Genomic DNA, 24876 nt, shown 5'->3' with positions numbered 1-24876 from the left:
TTAGGTTGGGGACTAGATCTTGGGAATTTACCTATTATACTTCTGTTTGTTAAGGAACGTGCATAACACAGCACCCATGTAGGCTTGGCTTGTGGCATAGTTGTCAAATTTAGCATAGACATTCAGACAGATAAGCAACGTACTCTTCTTGTGTGTATCACCTACAAGCCATTATGGCTTAGTGTGTAAATCTGTATGTAACTATTGAAAAATCCACTTATGAATGTATATAGCTTAGAACTAATTTTTTCCCTTTGTTAATTCTTTGATATCAATGAGGAATTCTTCAGAAAATGTATGGACTGGTTGGTTGCATAAGGGCAGTTGTTATTTGGACAGAAAATTGTTAATGGTCAGGGATTTTCCACTAAAATATTTGCAAATATTCCTAGTCAAACATCAGTTTGGTTTCTTTTTGGGTTTTGAGCTTGCATTAGTCCATGTTCAGAACTTTAAAATTACCTTTGAATTTTTTAAACTTTTTATATCACTGGAACAGAAAGAGCATCTAAATTAAAGCTTCAAGCTAACTTTATTTTTCAAGTATTTCAGGAATTATACTTCTGAACTGAGATTTTATAAGTTGGCTGTGTATTTTCCTGTGTTAAAATGCTGTTATTGAAAATGGTCAACCAAGCCTATGTCGCCCAAAATAAAAACGGGGGAATTGTGGATAACTGGCTAGCTGAAAAAGGTCACATAGACCTAGTCCAGCTGGCTGGACAAAAATGCACATCGCTCTCAGCCTATCTGAAGTAAAGCAAAAATACGCTATCCTTGGCTGTTCTTGTTACACAATAACAGGAAGATTTCGGTGGGGGAAGAATGTTGCAGGTGGGAACCGATAACTACAGAAGAGAAACTAGGGGCGGGCTTGGTATTTAGGCAACTAACCAATAATGAGCTTAACTTTTGTAATATGTATGAGCTAATTATAAGAAGGCATAAAAGGTGACTGTAAGAGACAATAAACGAAGTCTGCTGATCACTCATATTGAGCGACTGTGTCTTCCCTCCGTCGCAACAGAAAACAGATACTGGCTTTGTAGCTCATGATAGCTTCTCTCCCCATCACAAAACTGCATATTCCAGAGACTACAAATTCTTTTTCTTTCATTAAGAAGACAGCCACCTCAAAGAAATCGTAATAGGCACCTGTACCCTAAGAGCTTTTAAGCAGCTGGGAAGATGGTAACTGATTGGCTGACAAAAGTCAAATCCACTTTATTGTTGCTATTTCCAGTCTCTGTGAAGTTGGATTTCAGAGAGGAAGAGGCCCTTTGGAGAACACCTCTCACATTTTGGGCAATCATAAGCGGGTGTAGTCGGTATAATGTGTCAGGGAGCAGGCTAGCCAGGAGCAGAGAGACACAGTAAGGCATGCAAGGCAGAGTGCTGACTAACAAGAGCTGCAGTACCAAGTACCCAAGCAAAAAGAATATGACTTACAATTCCCTCTCCCCTCCGACAGTATGTGTTTGGTCCAGCTGAAACAGTTGGACTATAGTCTTGCTAAGCTTTCTTTCACTCTGCTCTTCCTGTGGCTAACAGACTTCTTGCAAAGTGCCTGGCTGCAGGCATGTTCTACAGTGGGAAGGATGCAAGCAACACATGTTTCAACGGGACTGAAATACAGGAGAAGGACGTGCACGGCCCTGAAGAAAGAAAAGCTTTATTTTGAAGATTACTGGAGAGATGATCATCACTAATCCAGGACAGGCCTGATCTCAAGACTTGTGAAGGCTTGTGGCTTTACATGTTGTTAGGCCAAGGACTGAAGGGAGGAGGGAAGCTGCTGCTTGAGTGTTATGCGGGAAGAGGGCCAAGAGTCCTGCTTGGATGAATTTTCCCATCTGATTGACCCAGCAGTACCAGAAAGTGAGCATTGCTGGCTGAACATCCCAAAGCCAAAAAGCTGCTAAAAGAGCTGCTAGTCTAACCTACTCTTATTTATACTAGTAATTCCCACTTTCTTGTGGGTTGGGATGGCTCCTTTCCATCATCTTCGGTCATACTTTTTCTACAGTTGATTTAATCTTCACATATGTTACAGGAATCCCTCCAACACTTCTGTCCCTCTGATGGTGACCCTCCACTTTCACCTTGGACTGGGAATTAGACAAGCTGAACACTCTTCCTGGGATGTTATTAGAGAAAACACAAGACATCATTCCCTTTGTTTTGTACAAGGATGTGCTGATCCATTATGGTCCCAGTAAGAAAGGCACTCAGACTCTGCAAAGTATTATTTCAAATGCAATTTGAAATAAAGAAATAGAGAACTGTTACCTTACAGCACTTCAGATGCTGTGTGCCATGAGTAGCACAGCATCAAATGGGCCTCTGATCAGGGCACACTGTGAAGACCTTGTCTGTGGAAGGGCTACCCCATTGTGGTCATTCCAGCTATTAGAGTATTTTCTCACAAGAAAACAAATTTATTCATTGTTTCTACAGAAGCGATATTCACATGATAAATTCTTGCTGCACTGTTGGATAGAGGTAAGGTCATGGAGGTGCTGTAATTGCCAGTACAACATTGGAGCTGCCCACTCCCGTGAGATGGCTGTTTGTCCTGTGGCCATGGCACTGGCATGGCACAACACAGGCCTGAGGGTCATGCTGTACATGGCTACACTTGGGTTAACGTTTGCATGGATCACTAAGGTCTCAACTTACCATGATCCTCCAGGCAAGATCACCTCCCTTCAATGCTGCAGCACCTGCTCCAGTAACACACCCTGCATGCTGAGGAGTCTGACCTCCATTCTGTGGAGCCTGCAATTCAAGAGGAGGTTTTGGAGGATAAAATCAGGTAGCTGTAATATTATTAAGTGATAAGGAGAGATGGCAGGACCTCGAGGATCAGCCTTTGCACATAGGCTGTACTAGGGCTTTGTAGACTGGTGTTGGAAGGTGGGGCTAAAGGGCGCTTCTGCTAACCTTGTGGGTCCCAAACTTCTGTCTTGCAGGCACAGCCTACAGGGGAAGCATAGCACCACGAGCTGGGTACCACGTCTGTGGTCTCCGCTTAGGCTTCTTTTGCAAAAACAGCTTGACAGAAGCATTTATGAAAGCTGGCTGTGACCAACCGGGCATGGAGGGGACAAATTTCCTAGTGACCTTAGAATGAGTAAGTGCAGTAACAACAGGGGAGTGTTCCTACATTTCTTTATATTGCAAAGTCTGATTTATTCTCATGGTGTCATGAGCAAGGTCTCTGGTGTGATACTTGCAGTGTACAAGAAAGAATGCCCCTATATGAGCAGATGATGGGTCTAATAAACCCTGACACACCACCACCACCACCACCACCACCACCACCACCCCGCCCCTTACATTCATTCTTTTTGTTAGCATGATACACTAAACGTTTCATTTACGATGTTGGGACAAGCTCGAAGCTGTGCACATGAATATCTGTCTCCCAGGGGCTTACTGCTGCTGCTGTGGCACCCTGGCGCGCAGGCAGTGTCCCTCCGTGCCGCTGTGTGGCGAGCAGGGCTGCAGGGCTGAAGGGCAAATCTGAAAGGACTGCAGGTGCAGCCCCCAGGACGGATCAACGTGGTTTCTAGTAGGTTCCATTCACAACACACCAACTTCTCCAGTCAGTACTTCAGCAGGTAGAACTCATTGCTTTTTCAGGCTTCCTCGCTTTAACGGCTGAATGTCTTTAACGGCACGCCTTTAACATTCCAAAATCCGTTATCCGGGTGCCCTTAGGAGGAAATCTCGGACATCCCCCGCACAGGAGCACGGCTGGCGGACACTACGCAGCAGCGGCGACTGCCCTGCCGAGCCCCCCCAGCGCGACCGGCCAGCGGCACCACCCCGGCACGCAGCAGCCCGCAGCGCCCCCTAGCGCGCCGCAGGACGCGCCCCCCCCGCCCACGGACCTGCCCACGGACCCTCCCGGCGGCTGCCGTCCGCCCCGCCCCACTTCAGCGCGCACCAACGGCCGCCGCCTCCGCCAGCGCAGGCGCCCGCAGAGCCCCCCGCCCCTCCCTCCGCCCGGGCCGGGCGCCTTCTGATGACGCCTCCGCGCCCGGCGTCTAAAGCAACCAGCGCGCCGCCGCCGCCGCCACTCAGGCGCATGCGCGCTGGGTGAGTCGCCGAGGCTCTTTTTCTCGCCCTTCCGCCGGGCCGCCGCGCGTCCTCCTCGCCCCCTCCCGCTCGCGCCGGCCGTTAACTGGCACGGCTGCCCGCCGCCACCGGGCCGGCCCCGCCGCGCTGTGAGGCGAGGAGGGGAAGCGCTCGCCGCGCAGAGCACGGGCTGGCGGGGGCGGCCCGCGCGGGGACGGCGCCCGCCGCCCGCCCTCTCGCCCTCTTCTCAGGAGGGGCGTCGGGCGAGGGGAGGAGGGCGGCCCCGTCACGGCGAGGGGGCGCGGGCGGCGAGATGTGGGAGGAGGGGCGCGCCGGGGGCGGCCCAGCCGGGCGAGGGCGCGGTGCCCGGGCGGGCGGGGCCCCGCGCAGGCCCGGGCGCCAGCCGGAGGCCGGGGGAGGCGGGTGCCGGGAGAGGCGGGCCAGGCCGGCGGCCGGCCGCTGCCTCGTGCCCGGCACCTGTGGCCCGTCCCCCGCGGCGGGGGGCAGGGCTGAGGCCATCGCGGGGGAGCGTGGCGAGGACTGAATCGTGTCTCTGTGCGTAGGTGAGCCCGATGTCGATTCGCCGGCTGGGCGAGGGCGAGGGGGAGCGCGGCGGTCCCTAGCTGATGCTGAAGAGCCGGCCCGGGGCCGGCAGCGCCCCTGGAGCCGGCGAGGCGCTGTGCGTGCGCGGGGTGGGAGATGGACGCGGCAGAGCCCGCGGGCGCAGCGCGGGGAGACTCGTCAGCGGATCGGCCCGGGGCGAGCCGCCTTCCGTGCGGGGACGAGGAGCCGGACATGGAGACAGATGATGCGGCGGGGAAGAGCGACGGCTGCGCCTGGGAGCGGAGCCTGAATCACGAGCTGCAGCAGGGATACCGCATCTTGCGCGAGTTTCTCCTGGAGAAGTACCGACCTCTGACAGCACCGTTTTTGAAGCCCCTCGCGGATCAGGCGTCTGTCAAGGAAGAAGGAGCTAGCTCCCTCTCGGGCCCTGAGAGCAGTGACTGCCTTCAGCAGTCGCCAGCTGGAATGTGGCTATTGAAGATGGAAGAGAAGTTTTCCAGTGGGCAGTATGCAGGAATAGCAGATTTTGTGGGTGACTTCCGGCTCATGCTGGAGACATGTTACCGGCTGCATGGTGTAGATCACTGGCTGTCCAAACAGGCCCAGAAGCTGGAGATGATGCTGGAACAGAAGCTGGCGCTGCTCTCCCGGTAGGTGTAGAAAACGCTATAGGGGCCTTGCCAGATCCTGTTTATGTAAACGGTGTGTTTCTTTATGTGAAAAATACTGTTAGCGTTTTTTTTTAAAAAAAAAAAACCCACAATAAAACACTTTAGCTGTCAGTACTGCCAGAGTGGGGGACGTTTCCTACTGGGAACTATAAAAATCGTAATTCAAAATACTTCAGAGATTCCAAACTTGAAAATACCAAAATGCAAAATAGGGCACAGCATTTCCTGGTTAAGATTGTGCCCTTTATGAACATGGAAGCACACTTGTTTAGACAAGATGTGAAATGCTTCTTTCTTTATTGTGTACTGTCAAAAGCAAGTGAAACTACCTAAACTTTGTATGAACATCTGGCTTTTTAAAATTGTAAATTTTAGCCTGTGAAGTTTTTATTGTCTTCAAAATAGGAGGAACAAAATTTTGAGCCAAAGTACCTGCTTTGAAATTGCTTATTTTTTGATCATCATAAAATGAAAGATAATGCTTAGCATGTTACAGTCTTAAATGGTGAAATGGAAATTGGTATGTTTAAATATAAGCCCTTGGCAGGAACTTGTTTATCAGCCAAAGCAGCTGAAGCATAGAAAGCTGTCAAGTGGTGTAGAAAGCCCAGTGTAAATCGTGACTGGAATATATGCTTTCTCATGAGTTTAACATAGGCTTAGTTTAGTCATATTCAGAAAACCGTGGTGGCTGCTTACACTGAAAGGTCTGCCAGTCTTCTGAGTGACTTGGTGTTGTGCATGTAAAAACCAAGAGGATTTTTGTGGCAAGGGGTGAAGGTGAAGAAGAACCAGTATTAGGAACTGCTTAAAGCTGTGCATGTCTGTCAACCTTAAACTCGCCGGTGATATGGAGTGTTAGCTGCCAGCGGTGTGTGTAGTACGAACACTTGAAGAGCGTGGCACAGAACTTGACTGTATAAGCCAGAGTGAATGTATTCTGTGTTGGTGTAGCAACACTGTATTTGAAACTGGTTTTGTGCAACAGCTGTTTTGGGACAGTTTGGGATAGAAGCGAAGGGAACTGAGCCTAATGGGGCATGAATGTTGCAAGTTTGCTTGAGTAAAGGTGATTTAGAAAAAAAAATAATTCGGAAATTGTGGTTAAAAGACTTACTGCTAGAAAATAAATAGCTAACCAAACCAGCTTGGAAGGTATGTGCCAAGTTAATTTCTGTATGTGTTGTGACTGTAATGTCTCAACTGTACTGAATTGAAGGGCATTTTCTTGAAGACTTTGTTGAATTGGATTCTGTAGAACCTGAGAATGCTCAATGCCTTTTTAGTAGAAACTCTGTAAGAAAGTGACCTCAATGTATGTACTGTGTCATCAAATAGGAACATATGTATTTAGTAAAAAAAAAATCAATTTCTGTTGTCATTCTTTTACATGTCACACACAAATGACAAATGACAAATCTTGGAATAATCATTCTTACTTCATTACAGAGCAGTATTTAGCTCAATGATCCCCATCAATTGACTCAAGGGAAGCAATCAGTGTTGGTTGTATGATTCTCAGATTTACAAACCACAGAAAATTACCTTAGAGTGGATGTTGCTTTTGAAGGGAAGTTGGATTTTTCCCCCTCCCCTCAAATATTTTCAAAGGTTGTGGGTAGAGTGTTACTTCTCATACCAGTTCTGCTGGAGTACTTTGAAACAGTATAAGATGAAACATAACTTTACAACCAAATATACAGTGTTTCACTTTTAATCTTTCTTTAATTTTTAACTAAACTGCTGTTTCACACACACACACACCCAACCCAAATCAACAAGTGCATGTGTATTTTTAGGTGTCTCCTAGAGGTGATAGTTTTTTATCACAGGTATTGTGGATGTATTTTCTTTCCAAGTCTACAAGTAATATTTGGTTACTTGAGATAAATATTGACCATTTTCAAAAGATGTGAAAACATAGCTCATGTTAGCATGTTGGTTTTAAGTTTAGAATTCCATAAAGGAGCTAGATGTCAGGTGAAAAATAACTGCTTTTTTTCGAGTTACACGCTTGATCTATGATTGGTAGTGTAGGTATTGAAGTGCTGTTGGCAAGGGAAATTGTAATTGTGAATTGGCTTGCTTTTTTCTTCTAGGCATTTAAGAGAGAAAACATCGATAGCTGTAACATCTAGAGGATGCTATGGGCTGGAAGATGAGAAAGGAACAGCATACATTTCAACAAGACGTCGTTCCACACCTCGCAATTTAGTAGGCTTGTCAACAGGCATGTTTGAGTCTGTGATGGTTCACGTTCTAAGACAAGAGGAACAGCTGAGAGCAAAAGAAGAAAAGAGGTAATAGGAAAACTTGTTTTGGTTTGGTTTTAAATAAGTATGCCTCCCTAGTTCTCTACAGGGGCTAGCTCCTTAAGGATTTTTTAGGTAAATAAATGTTGTGGTGCATTTTGTCTTTAAGTTCATGAATGAATCTAGGACTTCAAAGCATAAGGCACAATCTCGTCCTTTTTCTGGCTCACCTTCACCCCGTAATACTCTTATGTCCTACCCTCAAGCAGTGCAGAGGGATGGGGAAGGGAAATTGTGGTCAACTTATCACACATTCTCTGCTGCTGCTTCCTTCTCACACTCTTCCTCTGCTCCAGCGTGAGGTCCCTCCCATGGGAGAGAGTTCTGCATTAATTTATCCAACATGAGTCCTTCCCATGGTTTGCAGTTATTTACTCACTGCTTCAGCGTGGGTTACCCACAGGGTCACAAATCTTGCCGGCAAACCTGTTACAGCGTGGGCTTTTTTCTCTGCATGGGTCCGTAGGTCATGCCAGGAGCCTGCTTCAGTGTGGGCTTCCCACAGGGTCACAGCTTCCTTCAGGTACATCCACCTGTTCCAGAGTGGGGTCCTTCATGGTCTGCAGGTGGATATCTACTCCACTGCAGGCCTCCGTGGGCTGCAGGGGCACAGGCTGCCTCACCATGGCCTTCACCATGGGCTGCAGGAGTCATATATATATATATATCTGCTCTGGTGCCTGGAGCACCCCCTGCCCCTCTGTCTGCATTGATCATGGTGGTTGCAGAGTTGTTGCTCTGGCATATTCACACTCCTCTCTTCTGCTGCAATTTGTTGTGCAGATATTTCTTAAAAATGTTAACACAGAGGCACCACCACTGTTGCTGATGGGCTCAGCCTTGGCCAGCAGCGGGGTGTGTCTTGGGAGCCATCTGGCATTGGCTTTATCAGACATAGGGGAAGCTTCTAGCAGCTTCTCACAGAAGCCACCCCTGTAGCCCCCCGCCACTACCAAAACCTTGCACATGGTAAGACAGCATTAGGTTTAGGAAACAAAGTATTTCCAGTTTTTTTTCAAAGTTCACAGTTTTGGAGATTTTTCCCGTATATAACCAGTTCACTCTCATTTCGCAGGTAATCTTCATTTGCAACAGATTTGAAACCATACAGTTCTGGCTGACTGAAGTCTTAGCCAGTACCTTTTCCCTAAAAATGAGTGAATCTTTGTTTTTCTAACCCACCTCATACTTTGCAAAACAACAAAGATCACAAAGTTTATTGTTTCTCTGGTAAAATTCTCTTGATTTGTGTTCAACTCTGTGTTCTGGATCTCTGAACTTGGTAACACTTATGAAAAAGGATGTTTTGATTGGACTTGAATTCATCCATAGTCAGTAGAACATACTACCTGATGAAATAAAAATTTTGCTTTTATACACCTGTTTTAAGCATGTTCCTGCAGAACTGTAGTTATTAACAGCTAAATCCATACATAGGGATATGCTCACAAGTCCCAGATTCTGTGCAAAGGATACTCCACAGTGATTGATTCAACAGAATGTTCTACAATACAGAAAAAGATCACAGCTTGCCTCTTTATGCCCTAAAATATGTATCAGCAGGTAGCTGGTTGAAAATGGCTCTATTGATCTCCTCCAATAATCATGCTTCTGGTATCTTCTTAACTTTCCTTATTTCCTCGTGGATTGGCTATGTTTTCAAAGTAACTTGGACCTCTTTGTACCAATTACTGCCCAACTTACCAAAGTGAAAATGTTCCAAAGGTACGTAGTAGTAGTGTTTCCTTAAAAAGGCTTGGAAACTGGAAGGCCTGTAAAATTAGGAATATGTTGCTAGTGATGATTGTGTGATACAAATTTCTGAAGTTTTACATGTAAATGTACATACTTGCAACACTAAGATGGAACACTTTTTGTTCAAAAATGTTTTACAACTTCCTAAACTTATTTGATTTATTGCTAAAATATAGATTTTGTTGAATGCATAGTTATATGTTAGGAAGAGAAAATTGTTATTTAGCTTGGGGTTTTCTTGGTGGTTTTTGTTTTTTTTTTTTTTTTAGAAATACCACATGGTGAGGTTGGCACAGAATAGATACTTCCAAAACTATATGCAAAATTGCAGACTTGAGTAGTTTAATTGGAGTGCACAGTGCTGACCTTCTGATAATCCATTGCAGTATTGCTTAGAGCTATAGTCTTGGTCTATAGGCAAAATGCATGTTCATTATTGAGTTTGGCTTTCACTCACTCTTCATTTTTTTTGTAATAAAAATGAATTTTGCTGCACTGAAATTGCATTTAAATCTGTTCAAAGCTTATATTAAATCTGCCATGAAAATTCTAGTAAAAATATATGACTGAATAATATCAACATCTTTTTCAGGCTACAAAATGTTAGTGCAGAATTGCTGTTTAATGTATTCTTAGAACTGAAGTGCTACCTTAGTGGATACAGATTATTTTACTGATTGTTATTATTGATTATTTCATTCAGTCTTCTATTGCAGTTGTAAAAGAGTATCTGAATCTGTTGCTATAATATAGGCTATCCTGTGTCAGAATATGATTATGAGTGACTGTGATGGTCAACTCAAATGAGCGGGTAAACTATTTAGGATTTGAATTGCTACCGTATGGAACTTTGCCTTCTTCCCAGTCTAGCTCTGCTGCTGTTTTTCCCCATAACATTGTGAGCAGTGTGGTAGTGTAAATTGCTTGTGTGCTGGCAAATCAGTTGTGTTTGGATAGGCAGCACCTTCTGTTCACTCAACTTGCAGATGAGTTATCAGGAACATAAACAGTGCTCACTTTTCACTTTCTGGCCATCCAGCTGACCACTTTACATACGTGTACTTTCTAACTTGTTTAGTCACATCGCTAGGAATTACATACTTTCAGCCCCAGATAAGTAAGGTTGCAAATGCAAATGCCTTTCTACAAACTTAGCCTCATACCTGAAGAAATTGTCTGTTGAAGTCCAAGTTAATATCTAATCTGTTGCTTTAGATATTTAGATACTCTTGTAAGATACAGGTGTCTTAGGATGAGTACAAAGAACTGCAGTAAATGAAATCTTCAAAATAGTTTTTGAATATTTTTTTCCGAAAAAATCCTCAAATTGATTTTGCAAGTTTTTTCAATTGCATGTTTTGCAAGAATATCCTGAAGTGTGGTTTTTATCTTCTTTTCTGTAGTTAGCTTCATGGAAATACTACTCCAAATCCTCTTGTTATTTTTGTTATATAGGCAGAGAGTTCTGTTTCTTCTTTAGTGTAGTTTATCCATTTCTTGCACAATCTGTTTCATTTTGTCTTTATTTACTCTATAGCCTCCCTCAGGTGATACATTCATCATGGAAGACTCAACATGTGAAAACTGAGGTGTCTTTGCGAAGCTGATTTCACTATTTTGCAGCTATTAAGTTTCTGTACAGTAGTGAAAGCACTTTGCCCCTCTGCCGAGTGTATATATATATGTGTGTGTGTGTGTAACAACATCTGATTTACTTTTCTTGTCAGTATGGTTATTAACTTTCCTTTTTATTCAATTGTTCTAACTACCAGAATATTGAATATCTTCTTTGGATTATTAGTTACATTTCCATGAGGTTTGACTCAGTTGCTTGGTTACATGCTGATTAAGTAACATATCAATATACATACTAACTTACATGTTAGTTAACAGTAAGTAATTGTGGAATTATTGTATAATTGGAAATGCTTGCCTATTTAGAGGCATTTAGCCATGGAAACACAGAGTTAGATTCCTGATGAAATTTTTAAAACCACCGGTGAGTGACAGGTAATTAACTGGTGGACTTCAATGTGAATTAAGTGTTTGTATGGCTTTGATTTGTTGACAATTATGCTAGGCAGCTCGATGTCTTTAACATCTCTGAAAATGTGATCCTGGGATGCATTTCAGACATATTCATTAAAACATTTAAAGAATTCAATTACAGCTGCAAGTTAGTAATTTAAATTGGCAAATTGTAGAATGAGGTATGCTTGTACAGTCAATTTTGTCTTTCATGAGGATGTTTGCATGGAATTAACTGGGTCCTATGAAGAATGTGGAATATGTCATAATGTGATGTAAGACGTTACAGATACACAATTAAGGTCACATGGACATCTGCAAATTTAATTTCTTCTGGCTATTAAATATTTATTTGATTTAGTTTAATGTGTAATATTGCTATTTTGTGTGTAGCTTTTTAGTTTATTTTTAAAAGGTTTGTAGAAGCAAGTTATTGTAGAATTATAACAGTTCTCTGTACCTTGTCATTAGAGTTCCAATGCCTTACCTTTTTACCTGTGAAAAATTACTCAGCCCAGGGAAAAAAGTACAATGTAGTTTCTACCTCCTGTCCCTTACAAGTGAAATCTCTTGTTGCAAGTGAGAAGGATCTGGTGGTGAGATGTGCCTGCTGTCTTAAGGGAGAAAATTGTGCGACAAGTAGGGGGTTATGTCTGGATTCTGATTTTGGTGGTATCTGTACTTGGGGAGCATGCCCGCTAAGTTTTAATGTCAAGTGTGATGGGTTTATCCACTCAAAAGCTGCGAAACAGCTGCTGCAGATGTGTTCTAGGAGTATGTTTGTCTTTTGTTAGTCTGACCTTAGAATAGCTTTGTGTTGTTGTAAACACAATACATGTCTGCAAAGATATTATCTATAAATGTAAGTAAAAGTATGAAACAAGTGTTTTTACAGTTGCTGTCAGCATAAAAGCCAAATATGTTTGTCCAGAGAATTTCTTAGTGTGAAGGATACTGCTAAATATCATTATTTTTTCTCTCTCCTCTACCCTCCACACCTGCTCCTCTGCCCCAGCTCCTCTCTTCTCTTCATCCTGCTCCTTCCTTTCAACCCGCTTCCCCCCCCCCCCCCCCCCCCCCCCCCAAAAAAAAAACACCCCAAAACACAACAAAAAAACACACCAAGAAATAAAAAACCCCCACCCAAACCTCAGGAAAAAGCAATACCCTCTAAAAGGTGGCCAGCTAGTAGGAAGACCTCAATAATGAAGATGTGAAAGTGTGCTATTATATACATTTTCTCTTGAATGTCTGCTGAGAATGGAATGACTACAGATATTGTGATACAATGATAGTTTAAAAAAAAAAAGGCAGACTTTTTGGAAGTGAAATGTATGTTTTTCTTTTTTAAAAGGATATTTAAAATAGTATAATGATTGTCATTTTATGATATGCAGGACAGAGGTGAATCTAGGTTATTGTATTTGTTTTGAGAATTCTACCTTAAATTACTAATTGATGATAAGTTGAAACTGCTTGCAAAGGCAGAATTTTTAGGTAGTCTATGGCCTGTGTTTTTGTTAAATAATACTGAAATCTGATATTTTTTTCTACAGTTTGTTCTACCTCACTGTCTCTCTATTCATATTTAAGCTTGTTTTCATACCATTTTAACAAAATTCACACCTTTTGGAGGCAGCAGGTTATTTGGAAGCATGTTTTACAGCTAGGAGGGAGTGGGATTTAGGAATGCTTTGAAATTTATTTTTGAGAACACTTTCTACTTACTATAGTTTCTTCCTCTACCCCACCTGTAAGTTGCTTATTTTTATTTATTATATTAATGCAATATTTATGCATGGAAATAGAAAAAAAAAATTTTTAAAAAAGCTCACTTTAACTATGCAAGTAGTGTTGTTGAATTTACTGGTTTATTCACCTAGAATGGCAAATGGGATTTTTGTCATTAAACCACATTGATTAAATGTTTAAATTAGTGCTGCAGATTGGGATTTTTGTCTTTAGATCCCATCCGTTGAATGGTTACATTAATGCTGCATTGGGAGAGTGAAGCTGAGAATTTACTGACCTGTTTGCTTTTACATTTTAATTTTGTTTTACATGAATCTGTCTTTCCGTGTTTGATAGGCACATAAATAACGATGCATGCATGTAATATTAAAAATTGCTGTTCAAATTATGGTAGCAAGTCACTTGAATTTTAATTTAATTATATAAGATAAAGCATTTAGTGGAATCTTACTGTATTATATGTCGTTTTGCACACACAGAGGTTGCAGATCTTAAGTTTGTGGTTATGGCATATTTCTCTTGCATTGATACTAAAATGGGGGCTAAGCTAGTTTGTCACATTTGTAAATTATTGAGATATCCAGTCAATACTTAATGCTTCAAATACATGTTCATCAGGCTAGAAGCCACTATTAGCTTCATGTTGTCAAAGGAAACATTTTAACATACCATTACTCTTTGGCTGAATCTGGAAAACATTGATGCTTTGAATGGATACATGGCATTTATTTGCTACTTGTCTACAGAGGAATAACTGGAGGTTAACAATCTAGAAATAAGGACATGTAAATTCCAGTAACAGGTCACATTAATGATGTAGTCTGGTGATGGTTTCTTGAGTGGTCAGTGGTAGAAGCTTCACAGGAAAAGATGTTAGAAGTTTGGATGAGCTCTAGAAATATTTTCCTTTACGTACAACTGTGTCTGAATTGGAGCTTTTGGAATCTAGTCACGCTTCAAGGCAAAAACGCTAGTTTACCATTGCAACATTAAAGAAAGATCCTGCCTGTTACTGGTAACCCTTTACGTTCTTGTGATTCATACAGTTGTCCTATTTTTCCCTTTGAAACTAAATTAATGTACCGTGTGTTCTACTAAATTAGATGTTAAGCTGTGAGTGCTTGATTATCTGGAGTGGAAGCATTTCTTCCACTTAAACTTGTTGCCTTTATAAATTCATCATGAAATTTAAATAAAAGTAAATAGACGTTCCCAGTCTATCATATTAGTTTTGTATATTGTTGTCATGTTACCTCTTGCTAGTGTTTTGCGTAGAGTCCCAGATTCTTCAGAAGTTTTTGCAGGCCTCTAATTACTGATAACCTCTTTCTCTGAATACCCACTATTTCTGCTCTATCCTTTTTTTAGATAGGGGGACCAGAACTGAATACAGTTTTTCAGGTGAGGGCAAACCATTTATTAATAACATTTTGTTTCTGGTGTTATTTTCCATCATTTATTCATGCATCTTGATATTTGTTTCCTTTTTGACCACCATTGCAAACCAACTAGTAACATGCCTATGGGTGGGAGGGAAAATTGCTTTTGTATGTGAATGAAGTACGCAAGTTAGGCATGTATACTTGTGTACTGAGGAAGGGAGTTACAAGGTAGGTCACATAAATCACAGGGCAACCATTTGAAAGTAAGACTTACCTGGAATTTGTTTTCAGAGATTTTTAAATGGATAGTTTGCTGGAAATACTTAATGCTGCCAAAAATGGATTGGGGAAGGGAATATATTTTAAAAAGAAAAATCTAAACCACCTAAACTACTGATATATGCCAGGTTTTTTTTCTTTCCCCCTTTTTTAAACTAGTAGTAATAGAAATAAAAGACTATAATTTCCCATTTTGGTGCAGTGATGTGTTGTGTAATCCAAAGTAAGACAAACTGAATTAAAAGTTTATGTACTGTGTTCTTTATTACTTCAAGATAAGTATGTTTGTCATGCTGTAGTTCTGGGTTTTTTTCTTCATAGTTTCTTTTCATTCACCTGATAACGGAATGTTCATGAACTTTGTTTTAATAGGCTGAGAGAGCAAGAAAGAAAAGAAGCAGAAGAAGCTAGTCAGAAAGAAATAGAAGAATGGGAAAAGGCACTTTTAGCTCAAGCAGCACCTACAAGGATGGAGACAATGTGGGAAATTCCAGCTATTGGTCATTTTCTTTGTTTAGCACAACAGATTTTAAATTTACCAGAAATAGTATTCTATGAATTGGAACGTTGTCTTCTGATGCCTCAGTGTAATGCCTTTTTATCTAAAATAATGACTTCTTTGTTAAGTCCTCCTCATCGCAGATCTACATTACATCGCAGGCCTACACTTTCTTACCGGACTTGGGAAGCAGCACTCAGACAGAAGGTGCAACACTGGTATACTGTTGTAGGGCAGACTGACAATCCTAAAAGTGCTGCAGAAAAACTTGGATTGTGTCCTCAGTTTTTCAGAGTCCTTGGAGAAGTTAATCCCTTGGAGGAAAAACCATTTCATGAGCTACCATTCTATCAAAAAGTGTGGCTGCTAAAAGGTCTCTGTGATTTTGTGTATGAAACACAAAAGGATGTTCAGGATGCAGTGCTAGGTCAGCCTATCCACGAATGCAGAGAAGTAATTCTTGGTTATGACTACTTGGAGAACGCATATGTTCATTTTCCACAGTTCTGTGGTGCAGATGTTCGGATTTACAAACAAAAACCTTTCCAGGCTCCTGAATTCCCATCTCCTCCCATCAAAGTTAAAAAAGTGTCGCGTATGAAATTAGAGAAAGTAAAACATGAATATGTAAACAAAAGCAATGGGGAGGTCATTTCTTGTGGTAGAGGAGAACCGCTACATCCTTCCAAGACAGAAGTAGAGAAAAGTGTGAACTCCATTGTTTCCTGTCCGGAAAAAAGTACACATTCAAGTAGCTTTAAAGCCACTACAGAGGAGATTAAGTATGAAATCAAGACCTCAAGAGTCTGCAACATTAAAAAACCTGGTTGCTGTAAAGAGAACTTGAGGAATTTGATTAGTTCAGGAGAGGTTGTTGGTATGGGTGGTCACCCTAGTTCAGGAGAAGTAAGAGCTGTGGAGAATGGACAAGGTTGTGCTGAAGTGGCCAGAGTAAAAGCAGACATCAGTCCATTCAGGGAGAACACACTGAAAGCTTGCCAAATGCATGTCAATGGCACTCACTGGGACAACCAAGGCATAAATTACCATGAATCTGCTAAAGAAACAATCCTAGAGAACTCACTGCGAAATAATGAATTAAATAAGTTGCGGGCAAAAAAGAAGAAAAAGAAAAAAAAGTTGAAGGATATTTTACATGAAAATCTACACAGAAAACTTGATGACTTGCAAAGAAAGCGTGAGATTCATCTTCATCCATTCAAATCTTATAAATCTGAGATCCAGAACAAGTTGTTTATAATTAAAAAGAAAGCGAAACACAAGAAGCACAAATCTGGTAAGTCGACATTCTTAACCTGCAGTAAAAATTACAAAGGTACTGATTTCTGGGTTTTAAGTCTTTTCTTAGCTGACTAGTCTACATCTTGCTTTGTGGAACAAGACAGCCTTGTGGCATTAGACTTTTCTGATGTTAATCTTAGTGTGAAAGTTTCCCATTCAATAACAAACATTTAAAACAAGCTTATCAGCTGATTAAACCATGATCCATTTGCAGAATGTATCTGTAGAGAACATAATTCATTGTTACAAAAAATATTTAGGAGGATGAATCTGACTGGTTAGCATCAGTATAGGTTGAAGCTGGTTTATGCTGCCTTATGTCACAGCAATTCTGGAAATATTTCTCCACTTTCTGATAATATTACCTTATCCAAATTTCAAAGAAATGTAGAGTAATTATGAGATCACGAATCTAAAATCATTCCTACTGGAACCATGCAGTCTTAGGTCACCAAACCATACCGCTTTGACTGCAGGCCTTATCATGTTTCTGCTTAGTCCAACAATTGAGACACAGAATTTGTGCAGATGGCATTTTTATTACCGATGTGGGCAGAATCTAGCTAAGTATTTTAGGTAATGGTCCATGTTGCAGTTATCTCACTGGAAAATTCTAAAACAAATTTAAAACAGTAAAGTTACAATGTCTTTAAATCAGTTGAAATTGTCAGGTAGTTGTATTGTTGATATCCTATGAAGCACCGTAAAGGTTGATCTGCTCTCCTGTTGAGTCATGAGCTAAGCTATCAGTGCTAGATTTTAGCTTTAGTTAGACTGCTTCAAACATTTTATGTTTTTTGAAGTAACAAGCTTATCTTCAGAACGGTGTAAATACTGATTTCAACTGAAAAGCAGAGCACCAAACCCAGAGATCTATGTAACAAAATGGCTTCTAAAGAGTAAGAAAATTCAGAGGTCTGATGCCAATGCATTTTATCTAGAAGTTGAGTGGAAGTTTAAAGCTAAGTAAACAATGTTTAGATCCTAGATATTTGTGCAGAATACCCAAAGAACTGTCTTACCATGTAGTTCACAAACCCCTCCCTCCAAAAAGATTTCAATGCCTACATCTAAACATAAATTTGAAGAGTTACAGTTGAAGTTATGTAGGTAGTATTCAGAAAGTGATGTATTTTACATTCACTTTTGTGACTGTTTGGTCTTCAAATGTATCACTGTTTTCATTCTTCTTACAAACCAAACAAGAACAAAATGACTAAGCAAAATTACAAATAAGAGGGCTTTAAGTTACAGAACTAACGGGGGGGAAAAACTTGGGACCAACTGTGCTTTATTTTTCTGTGAAAGTATTTAACGTAGGTCCCCATCTTCATTGTAACCCTCATTTTACAACTCATGCTTAAAAATACACTTTCTATGAATTAATCGATGCTCCTGGAACAGCATGTGTCATTTTTTAATAGGTAATTGTTTTGAAAGACAACCCCTGTTAGTGAAACAGACTGGCAATATTTGAAAGTAGATTTTGAAGGTAATTGATAGAGATGATGTTTACTGTGGTAACTGCTTTTCTTATATGTGTCAGAAAAATAACAAAAGTTAAAAAAAGCTGCCTGTTTGCCTCCATCTTGATACTTGATATACTTAATAGCGTGTTAGCAGGACTTTTTAATAGTTAAAAATTATGTTTTGTTTTTGTGTTGGGCTTGTGTGGCAAGATCAAACCACCAGTGTTTAAAGATAAGAGACAAATTTTGAAGTGCTGTTGGAAGAAGTGTAAATACTGGCATGGGAGTTTAAACTTTTATTTAAAAAAGGAATGAGTCATGAACAGCTATCACAGAATGATTGTATTTATAATAAAATGTATTCTATCATATTATAGATATTATAAATATTCTCACTGAATATCTCAGAAAATAATCTCAGTGAAAATTCTCATTTTCAATTTCTAATTTTTAGTCTGTAACGTTGAAGAATTTGTGGTCTTGAGTAGAATCCAGACTAAATCCTGCACTGTTACTGGAAACTGTAGTGCTTACTGTAATATGCTTAATTGCAACAACTAAAAGCAGTTCTTTCAGTTCAAAATTCCTGTCTTCTAATTGACAGATTGGAAATTAGGCTCATTAATAGAATTGGAATCAAGGGAGGACGTTACTTCAGTCAGTTTCCTCTTTGTATCTCGCATATGTGCATGGATGCTAAGTGAAAACAGCAATCCCTGGCTCTTCATTATCTCAGTTACCTTACATATATTGACCTGTATAGCTATTATGTGATCTCCATTTTTTGCAATGTTTCTTTTGTTTTGTGAAACTCTAAAAAAGGTTTGGGTTTTGTAGCATCTTAATACCAAAGCTCATCTAATGTTGATTGTGAGATATAGGAATATAATGGAGGTTATTTATTCAGTTATCATCCTTTATTAGAATGCATTTTAGGACCCAAATATGTTTCAGAAGCTTGTTATAAAACAAGCTGGTGTTCCATACTACTAAAAATGTGGGAGTTAAAACAGTTCTTCAGTTTTAATATGTGGTTTTACTTGACTGAATAATAAATTCAGCAATAGAATGCCATGTACCTCGGTTTTTCCAACTCCATATTGTTGTAAGGAGCTTAACGTTATCAGAGGTAATTTAATACAGAAAATAGTCAGTATACAGTTTTGTTAAGAGTATCTGTGACTGTTGACCAGATGCCATTGATCATCTGAACTTAGGTTTTAATTATACATATTTTCATCATCAGAGAACACCGTATTACTCCCTGTCAGTTTCAGACAGGGAGGAAATGTGTCAGTGCAGGTGGGAATCCTGAAAAGATTAACAAAAGGTTTTATGTCACACATTCTCTGGTATTTGCTCAGTTTTGCAACCCTGAGTGCATGCAGAGACTTCCTGTGTGTCTATTCAATGAGAAATGATGGAAGTTTCTCTTCTCCACTTTTACTTTTCCCGTGTTTTTGACTAACTGATCTGCTGGATCTGATACTTGAAGTTGCACTCAGATGGTGTGTTTGTTGCCATTCAGGTGGAGGGCATAAAACATTTTCTCATCTGCATCTCATCTCATTGTCCTCTACATGGTATGAAGGGTCCTATTTCTTTTGATACTCTCTTGTACTTTACCTCTTAATATGTTGAGGCATTTTCTTTCTTATTCTGACAACTTCATCACTTCAGATTTTGACCTCACTGGAGAAAACTTTCCTAAAACATTACAGTATTACAAGATCCTTTTTCCTATGGTTGTCAAGTGTCTGGTAGTCCTGTGGCTGTTAGGCTGATATGGATAGGATTGGGTTGAATTCATGGTAATGCTTTATGATTTTGTGATGTTTTGTAATGTTTAAGGCTAAGTAGTATTTCTCAAAGTTCTTCCAAAATCTTGTGTTTAAAGATACCCTTACAGTGTAAAATGGAGAAAGATTTGGTAAAACTTGTTCTGAATTCACAAAAACACTTGATTTAAATCTGATCATAGCCATAACCACTCTTTACAAAGTTCTTTAAAAGTATAGGAGGTAGAAGAGAGCATCAGGAATGTAAAAGTGAGTACCTTTCCTTATATTTTAACAAGGTGATTTTTTTTCCACCACTGTTGATTCTCTGAGGCAGCTAAATGTAAATGAGTCATAGTTCATATTTCTGTTGGTGATTTGCATGTTCCTGGCTTGCTGTAGCTGTGGTACTGAAGATACTGTATATGACTAAGACTGGTTGTGCCGGGGTTTTTTAGCTGAAAACTTCCATTAAGTATTGTGAGCAAAACTTACTGGAGAGCACAGCGATGTCATGAGCATTGCTGTAGTTACAAGGTTTTCTTGCAAGTTATGAAAAGGATGACGTAACCACTTCATTGAATCTGTGTCTTTGAAACAAGGTGATGGTTATTACTGTGGGAGTGTTCTGTGTCAATGTTATTGACAGAGTAGTACCAAATATAATGGAAAGACAGAATCAGTAGTTCTGTACATTTTAAATGTTATATTTTTACAACTGGAGTTAAATAAATGAGGCTATAAATCCTTGAATTGGACTGTGACAATAGCGATAGGCTTGTTTGGATCTGGACTAAGATAGATGGCTGTGCTGAAGTGAATTGTGGGGTACAACGAGGGTTATAGTGCAAGGCACACTACAAAAGCATGAGAATTGTTTCAGTTGGGGATTGGATGAAATTCAGAACATCCGTAGGGTTGAGAAAATAGGAGGGACCAGAGGCTGCTTGAAGTACCTCTGATGTGCCTGAAGCAGAGGTTGAAGTAAGTGTAAGTTGAATCTCTTTTATTCCAATTGGTGTAGAAAACACCAGCATAGCACACACCTTTAGAAGAACCTCAATGTAAATTCTATACCCTGTACTTGTGCTCTGAAAGATTCATAGCAGTGCACCTGCTTGAAGTCTATTTCACGGTATATTTTATTTCTTTAGAGTACCACTACACTTTGTGTATGACGTCAAGCATTGCCTGAATGTGAAGAACTGAATTCAACAGCCTGGCAGCGTAGATTTGTAGTGTCTTGTGTACTGTCTTTGGGAGTTTAGTCTTCACTTTTGTCTTCAGACTTGCAAAAACTTCCTTCTACTGTTGTCCAGCCTCTGGATCTGGAACAGCCCTGTTAACCACACTGAAAACAGTAGATGAGGTATTCTACCCAGTTTTAACAATGTACTCAATGCAATAAGCTGTGGTGTCAGTATCTTTGGTAACAGGTGCCACTGAGGTTTTATTGGCTTAGCTTGCATTGTTCTGTAGTTCTGTACATCAACATTATCTGCTTTGCTGTTTCGACTGTATAAAAGCATATGCTATGTGTGGAAGTAGTGTAAGTGTGGAAGCTTCAAAGTCTATAGTAATACTTCATTTTCCAGATTATTGCACATTATATTTTTCTAAAAGGGGAGCTGTTTGGAGCAAGATAGATTAGGAGAATAAAGAGAAAACAGGACATGCCCAGCAGTTGCCAAATCTTTGAAAGGCATGAAACGTGTATTACAAGTCTGTGAACAAGAAAATACGGGGCCAGTTTTTCTATTTGAGAACAGTGGAGTTGCTGCTAGAATGTAACAAGAAAACAGGAATTCTTGGAGGGGGCTAACTTTATCTTACCCTGCAAACATTACTGAGTTAGTGTTTGATGTCAAAAACATCCATTTCCCCATCTGGAGGAATAAGGCTCTGCTGCATATGCAGTAAAAAATGCATTTTTAATAAAAAATATTAAAATTTTGATATTTAAATTGGTCTCTGTTGCCACTTTATAATTTGAAGCATGGATTGACATTACTTTTGTTCTTCCAGAAGCCACAAGGACTCAAATATCATAGTTCATAAAATGTTGTAAAAATGTTCCTGTTTTCAAGTCAAAATGATTTATATTATGATAACTTATAAATGGTTTTTATTGTCCTTCCTGAGGTAATTTACAAATGTCAGGAGCATTTCTATGGCTTAGTATTTTGTCTGCATTTCTATGCCTCTAAAATAGGACTAGAAGAGATCTGAAACATCATTTATTTATTCCCCCTACTGCACCTCAGATGGCTTGAGGTGGTTTCTGTTTTAGTTGCATCATATATCCCTAGTGGGTTTTTTGGACGTCATAACTTGTGTCCAAGCCCTAGTTTTTATGTTACCTTGTTAATTGCCTGCACATCTATTCAGTAATAACATCTGTGGAATTTGGTTTTGCTTGAAAGAAAACCTATGGCAGCCAGATAACTTCTGGGCTTACTGAACTTAAATAACATCTAAGAATTTTCTCAGAGCTGGCTAAGGGGCTGTTGACTATTACAATGTTGGTTGCCAGTGAATCTTACAACAGAAGTGTTTCAGCAGTGGTGTGATTTCAAAGGAATAAGCATGAAAGATCTGTAGATCTGGATTTGGTTTTTACTTTCAGCAATGAGTTTGTTTAACAAATTAAAAATATGTAGAAGGAAAATAGATAAAAACCTGCTCTTAACTACCAGTCAAAGGTATAAAATAATCCAATCTCTTGGAATTGAAATTTGAACTGATAATAAATCAAAACAGTATTAATTCAAGGGAGTCATTATTTCTTCCACTCCACAAATTGTAATCACCATTATTATAGAACTAAAAATTAAAACACAGTAATGTAAAATTTTTTCATCTTTGAATTATTTTACTCATTTATTTTGGTTTAGTTTAGGTTTGTTGCATAAAGTAGTCTTTACTCTGAGACTAAGTCATACATGAAACCTGGCATACACTATTTAAATAGTACAGATATTTCAGCGCTTTCCAATACAACATTCACTTACTTTGAAATCAGCTTTTGTCCAAATAGCATGTTTCATATTCATGTTAGTGCTTTCATTAACCCCTGTTATTGGCTTATGCTAATACTCACTATACAGGTTTCTATCCTCATCATCCATTAAGAGCCAAACGCTGTCTGGGTGGACAGGGCAGTATCCAGGTTAAAGATACTTGTGTCTGCTTAGTACAGTTTTCAGCTTTTTTGGCAGATAGGTAAGGTGTTGCTCAAATAAGTTTACTGTGGAAAACCTGTATTTTACTCCATTCCTGCTGCAAGGTGGAGTTTGTTTTTTTATTCAGAAAAAACAATGGAATGATGGCTAAAATGTTAGACAACTGCACTGTCCTTTACTGCAGATTGTATGCATTTTGACAGTGTTCTTTTTTCAATCTGATATTAAAGTGTTTTGTTTCAGCAAGTAAAGTCAGGAAACAGGCAAATTGAGCTTTTGGGCTCCAATGCTACCAGCTGTAGGTATAGGTTGGTAACATGCTATTGCAGAGTAATACTACCTCAGATCAATAAAGAGCTTTGTTCTATATCCACAAATAACTGAACTGTAGTCTAATTTAGGATAAGATTTGTTGGGAAGATTAAAGTGATTATATATTTTCCCTTTATTCTCTGGTACAGAATGAGAAGGACTCTATTTGCTGCACACTCCTGGTATGTCCACTGAACATGGAAGGGCTCTTGCCTTGTGTGTCTGTAGTTGTCCACTGCCTAATCTCAAGAATGGTTTAGCTCTCTGTCAATACTGGAGGTGGTGTAAAAAGAGCTGATCCTCTTCTGCAGCATGGGAGGGGAAAAGAGCTGATAGTTACGACTTCTGTCCAACGTAAGATGTCTTGTACTCTCTTTCCCTCTGAACTGAAACCCAAGATGTGGATGGAGCCTCTTGGAAAACGCAGTGTGGAGACATAATTAATAATTGTGGCACGGTGAAGTCAGATTAGTGGGTGATTGTAAGGTTACACAGGAATAATGTAGGCTGACATTTTCTAGCTTTGGAACAGTTCCATTTGCAGCAGAGTAGTTTGGTTTTGGAGTTTGTGGTTTTGTTGTGGTTTGGTTTTTTTAAACATAAATTTGATATGTATATATTTGAATACAAACTAGCTTTGTTTTCTATTCAGTAATGTTATTTTGTAATTCTGGCAAGGAGGAATAAAGGTCTTTTTTCTTTTTTTTTTTCTTCTCTCTCCCAAAGAAGGATTGACTGTATCTGAAATTGAACTTTGTATCAAAAAGAAGTAGAATTTCAATCTTTATTACAAGTATTACCCTATAGTGGAAACAGGAATAAGAATAATTCCATATTTATTTATAAAACATTTATCAATACTTGTCCAAGTATTTCTCTACTCTGCAAAAAACAATTTAGTGTTGTAGCTGTGGCAGAATAGGGGGGCTACTGTTAGCATCTCAAGATGGGGCTAAAAACAGCTTTTATGTTGTTGCAGCTATTGAAGGAGAAGGCTGCTTCAGCTGTTTCAAGGTCATTATTTTCTTTGGACTTCTTGTTTTAGTTTGGAAAACTTAATTTGTTTTGGTAGGGAATGTTTTTCTCCTTCCTTTCTTACATGATTAGGGAGAAGCATAAAGAAATTGATTGGACAAAAGTTACTGATTTCCTATGTATCTGTTACTAATATATGTATGCTGTGCATGGCAGTCTTCTCAAGAGTCAGAGCCATAGAAAAGCTGGTTGGAAGGAACATCTGGAAGTCACCTATTCTGAATCCTTGTTCGTACCAGGATCGTCACAAATACCAGATCAGGTCGACTTGAAGACCTCTAAAGATGGAAATCTTTCTATTGAGCCACTGTTCATCCTTCCCTCTTTGAGAATTTTTGTACTGAAATTGTTATTTTGTCTAAGTGTAGAGCTGTTAATCAGGTGTTTTATGAAGTATGGCTAGTAGAAGCTGGGAACCAAGAGGTGGGAAGCAAGCAAGGGTATGTTGGATTGGAATAGGTGACCTGAAGAGA

General features: G+C 39.9%; 1 protein-coding gene across 3 annotated transcripts in view; it reads left to right on the top strand.

Moving 5' to 3' along the window:
* Positions 1-4107: 4107 nt before the first annotated feature.
* KIAA2026 (KIAA2026 ortholog) overlaps positions 4108-24876 on the top strand; it is a 55517-nt gene continuing 34748 nt past the window's right edge. For 2 of the 3 annotated variants that reach the window (XM_055698818.1, XM_055698817.1), the window contains exons 1-3: positions 4108-5297; positions 7418-7618; positions 15199-16622. In XM_055698818.1, coding sequence (XP_055554793.1) covers positions 4783-5297; positions 7418-7618; positions 15199-16622 — 2140 coding nt within the window. In that variant the 5' untranslated portion in view covers positions 4108-4782. Of the gene's footprint in view, positions 5298-7417; positions 7619-14527; positions 14567-15198; positions 16623-24876 lie in introns of those variants that run through there. The other variant, XM_055698819.1, reaches the window with a different exon arrangement.

This window comes from Falco cherrug, chromosome Z (genome assembly GCF_023634085.1).
Source record: "Falco cherrug isolate bFalChe1 chromosome Z, bFalChe1.pri, whole genome shotgun sequence".
In the NCBI taxonomy this organism is placed as follows: domain Eukaryota; kingdom Metazoa; phylum Chordata; class Aves; order Falconiformes; family Falconidae; genus Falco; species Falco cherrug.
The sequence above is the reverse complement of the archived record's forward strand: the minus strand, read 5'-3'. Positions and strand labels throughout refer to the sequence as shown.